A 9,636-nucleotide genomic window follows, 5' to 3' on the forward strand; every position below is an offset into this window, starting at 1 on the left:
CTTGCACACTAAGTAGAAGGAGAATAGAGATTTCCTGAAACAATATGAAGTAATTGCACACTGAAGAAATAGGAATTAACTAGGCAACAAAAATAAAAGTTAGAAACAGACTACTGAAAATCATCAAATCTCTCTCAGCTCCTGCACCTCCATTCTTCTGGCTCTTGTGAAGTTCCCTGGTGTTTTCCAGCATAAATAGGATGCAAATTTCTAAGGCAAAAAATTATAAACAAAATCCAACAACTTGAAAGAAGAAAAGTTTTCCTCATATGCCTCAAAAGGAGGCTAAAATAGGATCCTTGCTGTTCCAAGTCATCTTTAACAGTTGCCACATTTCCTCCTGGAATAGTTAACAATAATTTCGTAAGATGTCCCTTGGTCTTTTACAGGCTCTGCCACTCATTTTACAACAATGGGTAAACAACTTCTTCACTCTGTACCTTAGTATTCTACTGCAAAATGGTGCTAATAACACTCATCCATTTCTAAATAAATTGTGATGTTAAAATACTCATTGCTAGCAAATCCTTTGAGATCCTTTGAGGTGAAGTTCTGAAGTAATGCAAAATGCTTTTCTAGCAAAACCAACCCCCCAGCTAAAATCACGTGTGCATACATACATTAGTGAATTTCATCTTATATTTTGTTTGTGATGCATTTCAGCTCATCTGTGTAACAGGAACCAACAGAGAGGGCCAAATTTAGAATTCAGCCACAAATAATGGATTCTAAACTTAGCATTATATTAATATCAGGAAGAACAAATCTGGAATATCTGAAAACTGTGTTCCAGATTGCTGCCTGAGGATTTTACTTGAATCTCATGACAGTCACAAGACCAGGGTGAAAAGACTTTCGAAGCAGAAATTTGCTTTGTTTGTATGATGCAATGCTACAGGAAATAAAATGTGTCCTTTTATGAGAATATCTGTTCTTTAGAAAAAAACTTCCACAGATGCACCAAAATTTTTTCAAAAATTCAATCCACCATGAAATAAAACCAGAGGTGGTGAACCAAGAATGTCAATAGATGTATCCTTTTGTACTACTTCTGTTAAAAAAACCCAAATCAAAACACTGTTTCTCAGATGATCTGATTAATCTGACCACACATAGCAGAAACTAAACTGCATCCCATACTACAACTGTTTTACACAGCTTATCTTTTTGCTGTTTAAAAGGACATGGAGGTCATGGCCTGAGTGTTTTAATTCGATTTGGGACTGTCAGAGGAAGACAGCCCTAAGTCACTTTTGCATCTATGTGTCCATTCTTGTGAGTTGGTCATTCTGCTGCAGTCTACTTCTGGTGGCAGTAACACTGTGTGGTCCAAACTGAGCCCAAGTTTTCAACCTGGAATCGGGAACTGCGTTTTGAATATGCCATAGTGCATGTGCATGGGTGGTAGGTGAGGGGCAGGGGCTCTGTTTAGGGTCGGGTTTGAATCAGCTGCAAAATTCATAACTGGGAGTTACTCTACCCTGGAGTTTGGTCTAGTCCCAGCCTCTGTCTGTTTATATTTACTACAATAAACCCAGTAATTGAAAGGTAGTAGAATGAGATACAAGGAATTTTATTCCATATTTCATCTACTGATTACCTTTTCCTCCATGTTCCCTATGGTATGCCCTTCTAAATCATTCTGTCTTTTCCCACTTCTTTCCCTTCCATTTTCTCCTGTTTCCAAACTAATTTCTGTTTTTCTTGACTCTCTCTTGTTCTCCTCAGACCCAGTGGCTAGTTCTCTCCATCCCTCTGAATTGCTTGTCATTTCTCAGCTGTCACGCACCCTCTGAGCCCTGGCTTTCTGTCTCCTTATTAAAGGGGCTGTCATTCTAAAGGGTTTTTTGTTTCCAGCTTTAAAACAAACAGGTTTTTATTATTTTAACAAACTCTGACTTTAGAAAAGCAAGTCAATCAAAGGGCTTGACTCTAAACCTTTATATCTGGCTGTTTTCATGTTTCATGGTGAGTATGAACATGTAAGTACCTGAAGCAGAGAGCTGAAAGCCAGTTCATGGCTGGAGGTTTGTGGGGGGCTGACAAGTGGATGCATTCCTCAGTTTTGGGCTCAGTGTCACCGTGTGCTTACACCCAGCCTGGTCTTTGCAAGAGAAATCTGAACCTCTCTTCAACCTCTCCCATACTTACTGTAAAGGTATAGGCTGGCATTTGTGACTCCCAGCTTGTTGGCAGCCACGCAGGTGTAGTTCCCGTAGTGCTCCTCAGTGACGTTGGCCACCATCAGCAGAGACTGGCTCCCCGTGCTCTTTATCTCCAGACCATTGGCGCTGTTTATCCTGGCAAGACAGGAGAAGAGGTGTGTAGTGCAATGGTAGTTGCATATCAGGGAAGAAATCATTGCCTGGCAGGCAATAAACCAAAGTCATTCAGCCCAGCTGGCAGGTGAGGATGGAGGGAGGCAGAAAGGAGACATGAGAAGAAAGAGGCCAAAGAGGGCATTGATTGAAAGCAGGAGGAGGGAGTGAAAGGAAGGAGTGCAGTGGGGAGAAATGCCACTGGTAAAGCAGTGGAGAAGCAAGAAAAGCTGAGGTAAAGGGAGGAAGCCTTTACCCAGCACTGACTAACACTTGGAAATGAACACACCATGGCCAGCTGAGGGCTAGTCTGTACCTGAACAAAAGGTTTTGAGTTAAACACACCAATTAAGGTGTCTAATATGTACATATACCAAAGCTCAGTCACCCCCGAGCCTGTGCACATGGGTCAGGGTAAAAACTAGGATAATAATACAACCTTCTTAATGCCAGGTAAATGTTCAGATACAAGGGAAAAATCCATTTTCTCTTCTAATTCCCTCTCATATGCAAATCTGGGTGGCTCAGGTCACACAGATGAGGCTATCTTACACTTCAGCACCACCTTCCCCTAGATGAAGGCACCTAGAGTGGCAGTACCTACTTGGTGACTAACATTGCCTATTTTTTTGTCTGTATTGTGGGCTATTTAATGCATGAACATCGTCAGGAAGAAAGCACTATTGATGTCCTAATTGTGTATTGGCCCATAACTGACTTAAAGGCAAGAGCTCCATCCTCTGTACTTCCTTGTGCATCCCCAGCACAGACAGTGGTTGCCTTCTCCAGCCCTGACCATGCTCCCTCTGACAAGGCTGATGGGACCATTGTGACTTTATATGGCTTGTGAAGAGTAATTTGTTTGAAGAGGAGAGTTGGGTAGGACAATAGGTGATTCTCTAAGGATCCTTCATTGAGTGGACTGAAAAGAGGAAAAGGGAAGAGGCAAGGTAAACATCTAAATGTCTTACCTGGTATCATCTCTGTACCACTCAAAATCAGGCGTAGGCACTGCTGATGCCTCACATCGGAGTAAGGCTTGTCGTCCCGTGGCCGCTTCATTGCTCTTGGACTCTGTGATGGTGGGAGGGTCTGCAGGAAAGAAACACGTAGTCACTTCACACGCTTCCAGGAGGAATGAAACAGTGAAACTATTTCAGGGCTGGCTTCCTCATGCAAAGCATTTGGGCTAATGGAGGCCCACGGCAGCTGCTTGCTGTGGCACACACTCTCCGCTGCTCCTCTGGAGAATACCTGCTCTTTGAACTCTCCCTAATACACTGCATTAGCATCACTCCTTGTTCATGCTTCTCTTCAGCAACACCGAATAAAGTTCGTTCATAAATGCATAGGCATACACAGGCAGAGTTAAGGCTAATGATGGACTTCTATAATTTATGAATATTTACCTGTGGATCTCTAGTTCACATGGGCTCATGAGAGAGAAGAAGATGAGAGAGAGACGTCAAGGGTAAAGGAAGACAGAAAAACTAAAAGGAATAAAGTAGAAATTTAACACTAGCATGTAAATTATTTTTTATACAATCTCTGTGTCTAATGTCAAAATTATAATAAGAAAGGGAAGGCCTGAAGCAACATGTATGAGACAGAAATACATTCACATGTTAGAAGGCAAGAGCTTTAGCAGGAGCTCTGGGTGCAATTTTGAGAGCCAGACCACTTGTTGAGATGCTTCCCTTAGATTTCTAAGGTTACAAATCCTGCCCCAACCTTCCTGGACATCATGCTTTGTCACAGGCTCCAAGACGGCTTGCTCATGATTGCTCTGCATGAAGCTTGCCCTCAGCCCAGCACGGTGCTCCCACCTCTGCTTACTTTGAAGCCTGAGTTGTGCCATGGGCAAACAAAACTTGGGAAACACATTGATGTGCTCTGCTGGAGCTAGGTCTCAGTGATGGCTGGGTGCCGGGTGGGCTAGGCACCGGCATCTTCAATCTCAGCCCCACATTCAAAATGTTAAGCAACAAGCTTTACATGTTAGAAGGCAGAATTATTTCTACCTGGCTGCTGAGAGGGATCAGGGAGTAAGAGCCTCGTCATTAATACTCGCATAACCTGAGATTACGGGGCTGCAACTCAGCCAGTTGCTCTGCTGAGACTCAAGTTACTATAAAGCACACTCTGCGTGTACAGAGTACAGCTCCGTCGGCTGTATCCATCCCAGCACCAAAAGGCCAAAAAAATAATCAAAATGGATTGTGTCCGTCAAAAGAATAAATAATTCTGTCTGGAAAATGTATGGAAAGAAGTTTGTTTGTGAACACATTAGCCATCTCAATGCGATTCCCTTCCTGACCTTAATCGGGATTTTATGCAGAGCTTTAGGGATATTGCAGTGCGCCCTCTAACATCATGAATATTAATAAGTGTACATAAATAGGATCCTGCATTCAAAGGCTGTGGGTTCACGTAAATATTTTAATTTAGAAAGGAGGGTGGCTAATAAAAGGATAGCGAAGGTGATTTTTTAAGTATCCTTCGATTTTTTTGGTTTGAGCAGTACATCTTGCTGTCTGCAGCGAGACAAACCTTTTCCATTTCACGGAATCCAGCGCAAAAGGCGAGTCACAAAATGAACAAGCACGTTTCTGTGGGCCTAGAAAATGACCCTGGCAGGCATGCGCTCCCCAGGCTGCTGCCAGGGAGCCCAGCCCCTGGCTCTGAGCAGTCCCTGCCCTGCCCACCCTCCTCGCCTGTTCAGAGGCCAGAGCCCAGCCGGGCGGACAGGCCGTACCTCAGCCGCCACCACTGTGAAGGCACGGCAGGCCCCGAGGCTGCCCAGCAGCCCAGGGCAGGCTGCTCGCTGCAGCTCTCTCCCAAGAAGCAGGCACAGGCCGTGGCCCTGAACAAACCAGCATACAGTCCTCAGAAAGCAGCCGCTCTGCGTTTAGCTGTTTGCTGGTGGGGAAGCCAGGAGCGGGTTCCCTTTATCTGTTTTCCCTCAACTCTCCCCCCAGGCCTCAGTTTCCCTGCCTGGGACGTGCCAAGGTCATTACTCGGGAAGCCTGAAGGTGGTAGTGTGAGACCAGAGCACAGGCAGGATGCTCTCTCCTGCTCTCTCCTGCAGCCCAAGCTGACAAGCTGCGTGCTCCACAGTCAGCAGATGATAAGAGATGGCCAGGAAGCTCCTGAGGTTGGGCAGGTCCCATTTTTCAAACTTACTGTAGTTTTCCCACTTTCTGCTGCTTGTGGTGTAGTTTAAGGGAGCAAGATAAGGAAAGATGTATGCAAAGGTCTAGCCTCATTCTGCAAACAGGACTGATTTTTTTCCTGTGCATGGCCCTCATGACCTCTTAAGAATTTTTTTCCCTTTCTTTCAAAATAAAAGATCTGTTCTGAAGGAAATTATAATTTGTTTCACATTACAAATTAGGCCATGTAACAATATTACAATACTATATCACTTATATTTTCATATATTCCAACAGTAAAAATGTTTAAGATCTTACTGTAGCATACTTATTATGAGTTGAAACAAAGTCAAAATCAAACATTCTGACTTTATACAAACAATCTGTTTCAAACATGTTAAAAGCATCGTTGAAATTATGTTCCAAAGAAATATTTGAAAACATTAATTGGTTCTCATGGAATGTCTCGGGTTTATAACTCAGCTGTTTTTGACAGAAAAAAAATCCCAAACAGTTTTAGTGCAGTAAATCTGCTAGTACAGTTTCTCATTAATGGCAAAATTTGGCCCATGAAGTACTAAAACACTGCCACCAAATTTCTAAGGGAATTGTAAAAAGTGATGTGGATTTTGAAGATACTGCAGGGAGCCTATAACCTTGACTTCTGAGCAAGAGAGACAAGTTCATCTGATGTGATGGCCAAAAGGGAAAGAAAGAGAAGAAGAGCAAGAATCGTATTAAAATGTGCTAAAACCACCTGTGGTGGCAAATTAGACTGTGATGAGCTGAAACACTTGCTCTCTGCCCTAACCCAACCCTGAGAGTGTTACCCATGAACCAAGGCCATGCATATGCATCCTGAAACATGCCTGTAACCATCGAAGGAGGCGATTCTCCCCCTCTACTCTTCTCTCGTGAGACCCCACCTGGAGTACTGTGTTCAGATGTGGGGCCCCCAACATAAAAAAGACCTGGACCTGTTGGAGAGAGTCCAGAGGAAAGCCACGAAAGTGGTCAGAGGGCTGGAGCACCTCCCCTATGAGGACAGGCTGAAAGAATTGGGGTTGTTCAGCCTGGAGAAAAGAAGGCTCTGAGGAGACTTAATAGCAGCCTACCAGTATCTGAAGGGGGCCTACAGGAGAGATGGGGAGGCACTCTGTATCAGGGAGTGTAGTGAGAGGACAAGGGGCAACGGGTATAAGCTGAAAGAGAGTAGATTTACACTAGACATTAGGAAGAAATTTTTCACTGTGAGGGTGGTGAGGCACTGGAACAGGTTGCCCAGGGAAGCTGTGGATGCTCCATCCCTGGAGGTGTTCAAGGCCAGGCTGGATGAGGCTTTGAGCAACCTGGTCTAGTGGAGGGTGTCCCTGCCCATGGCAGGGGGGTTGGAACTCGATGATCTTTAAGGTCCTTTCCAACCCAAACCATTCTATGATTCTATGATCTCCAATTTCAGTTGAAGTTAATATTCTGGTGTGTAAAGTGAAGAAGGTCCCACTCATCCACCTATGCTGCAGAGCTATTATCCTCCAAATAAGGAAACAGAGGAGGCAGATGGGGATATTCACTTTAAATCACTCCAGTGCCAAATATGAGCCATATAAATATGGAGGTGGACATACACACATGCAGTATTATAACAGCAGTCTGAAATATCTTGTGTCACTGCGAGAGAAACACACCAGCAGAGTGAAGTGGACATCTGTCTAAGCAGATGGGATCCATGCCCCGCTCACTAGAGCAACACCCGCTGAAGACACATACAGGTGTGGGGCGTGGATGTAAGCCACATAGCTAACTGTGCCTCTGCGTGTTTTTAGGTGGATTGCCATATCCTTTGGTCAAGCCCCTTTCTGTATTGCACTGGTGCACGAAGGTTCTCTGAGAGAAGGCTTTATGCTAATGACCTGAAATGAGCATAAAAGTCAAGCTTTGGCACCCTCTCATTGTGGGCATGCCTCTACCGCACGTCCCCCCAGGCCTCTGGGCTGTAATACCCATGTAGGCACTGATGAGATGGCCGGGTGCAGGCAGGCGTGCATTTGCTCTGAGCTGGCTGAACCCTCCCTTATCTCTCCTTGCTGCCTTGCTGAAGCTTCCCTTCACACTACTGTTCTCCCGAATATCAATGAGTGAAAACAAGGCATTGCCAGCATTTCTGAGGGGAGAGACAGGGGCAACTCACAGCTCCTATTTTTTTTTTTTTCTCTCTCCCCCTCCTCTTTTTTGCTTTCTTTTCTTATATATCACCAGGTTTAAAGCACAAACTACAACCTGCGACAAGTGTCTGACTGCAGACAGTTTCTTCAGCGCTCCCCCCATTTCAGGTCACATAATATAAACCCAGAAAGGCTTCCTTATTTATCCTAAAGTCACTCCCACCCGTGGGCAAAGCTCTCCCTGTTGACCAACTCCAGTTGTTATGTACTCACAGTTCACAGTGACCCGGACTTGCTTGACATCTGCTGAAGCAACCTCGTTGGCAGCTTTGCATTCGTACTTCCCCGATTGCTCTCGCGTGATCCCTAGGATCTCCAGATACTCTTCCTCACCTTCAAACTCTCTGCCTGGTAGGACAGAAAAATACAGATGGTGGCTCTGTTAGGCATTCAGATTTGGGAAGCCTTCTGCTTAATTGCTATGGAGGAACAGTCACAACAGGGATTCTGCAAATAAACAACAGTCACGAGCAATTTTAAGGTTATTTCAGAAGCCATATGAGGAAGATACTAGCATTTTATTTAGTTATGGAAAACCTGGGTTCTGGAAATTTGGAAGGCAGCATACAAGTGGTACCAAAGCGTTGCATCTCATAGGCTGCCCAGGCCAAGAAGCAAAATCTCCACCACGTGGGACCAGAGTAAGTTCACTGGTGTGATGGCTGAGTACCAGGGGAGGTTAGCCTGTGGCGAATGGGCTGGTGAGAAGGTAGCTGGGTTCTCAGATGTGGTGGTGCATTGTCAGCACCCTTTTCTCCACTGCAAAACTGTGAAAAATGTCTTTCTGCCTCTCAGAGCAACCGCCACCCTGAAGTGCCATCGATCAGATCGAGCTACCGTTAAACACAGACAAACTGAGAGAAACAAAGTGTAATTTGATCCGCGGAGACCAATAATCACCACGAATCCCTAGTCTACTGTACATATGAAATGGCATATTTAAACTGTGCTGCCTCGCTAACACAGTTTTGAAAGCAGTGACTTGAGCGTTGGGGTTACAACCGGGGGCAGGAATCACGGGAGGTCTGTGGCCTTGCTTTTAATTCACTTGTATGACCTTGGGTGAGCCACTCCCTTGCTCTCCCTCTGTGAACTGCTGCTAATAGTCCCTCTCACCCATCACCTCCTGGGCAGAGAAGAGTGGTGAGGTTAACCCATGTAAAACACATTAGAATTGCTGGATGAAAGGTGCCAGGGAAGCATGAAATATTAGGATTGGTATATCTATCACATTCCTTCAGAAAGCAAAGTAAGGCTCCTCCTGGAAAGAATCTGAACCACATTGGCAGCAGTGTAAAGGGAGATGCTTCCCTCCTCTGAGAGGGCTGCAAACTGCTCTGCAGCGTGCAAAGCCACAAGCCCCCAACTCTCAATGGGTAAAAGCCAGATTTAACAACAAAAAAGGTCAGCTCACAAGGGCTCCCGCATGCAGAGAATGGTCAGATTTTCCAAAGCAGCTCTTTGCCCAGAAGACATTTTCAGCTTGCTAAGCGCCAAGCGCTTCTGAAACCCTGCCCACTCCACATAAGTGCTTAGAGTTGTCTGAGGGAGTTCAGAGTGCCTGCAAGGACAGGGCTGTTGTCCTTGGCTCTGAGGTACTGCGTGAAAGCAGTGGGCAAGCCCCATGTCTGGACTTCAAGTTCTTGTGGAGCCACCTGGATGCCAGCTGCATGCCCATTTCCCTTCTGCATCAGGGATAGGGACTTCAGAAACTTCAAAATCTGCTCAGAACTGTGCCTTATGCAATTATTTTTGCCTTTTTAAATTTAATTTTTTTCCCAAGGCAATTTTAAGAACCATTCTAGGAGAAAACCACCCCATCACAGAGACTCAGCATGAAAACAGCAGTGTACGTATTAAACTCATGCGAAGACAAGGTTTCCCTTCTCTTTCAGTGGGGCTAACCAGCAGTCCCTTTACCAGGTCCTACCAGATGTTCAGGTG

The 9,636-nt window shown here is 45.1% G+C and overlaps 1 protein-coding gene across 1 annotated transcript in view; it reads right to left on the reverse strand.

Annotated features, from left to right (window-relative positions):
• LOC104461232 (limbic system-associated membrane protein-like) overlaps nt 1–8,071 on the reverse strand; it is a gene marked incomplete at both ends in the record, with an annotated part of 12,130 nt that extends 4,059 nt beyond the window's left edge. The window contains 3 exons of the mRNA XM_010072743.1: nt 2,152–2,300; nt 3,290–3,410; nt 7,906–8,071. Coding sequence (XP_010071045.1) covers nt 2,152–2,300; nt 3,290–3,410; nt 7,906–8,071 — 436 coding nt within the window. The remainder of the gene's footprint in view (nt 1–2,151; nt 2,301–3,289; nt 3,411–7,905) is intronic.
• Nucleotides 8,072–9,636: the final 1,565 nt, after the last annotated feature.

This window comes from Pterocles gutturalis, unplaced genomic scaffold, assembly GCF_000699245.1.
Source record: "Pterocles gutturalis isolate BGI_N339 unplaced genomic scaffold, ASM69924v1 scaffold29192, whole genome shotgun sequence".
In the NCBI taxonomy this organism is placed as follows: domain Eukaryota; kingdom Metazoa; phylum Chordata; class Aves; order Pterocliformes; family Pteroclidae; genus Pterocles; species Pterocles gutturalis.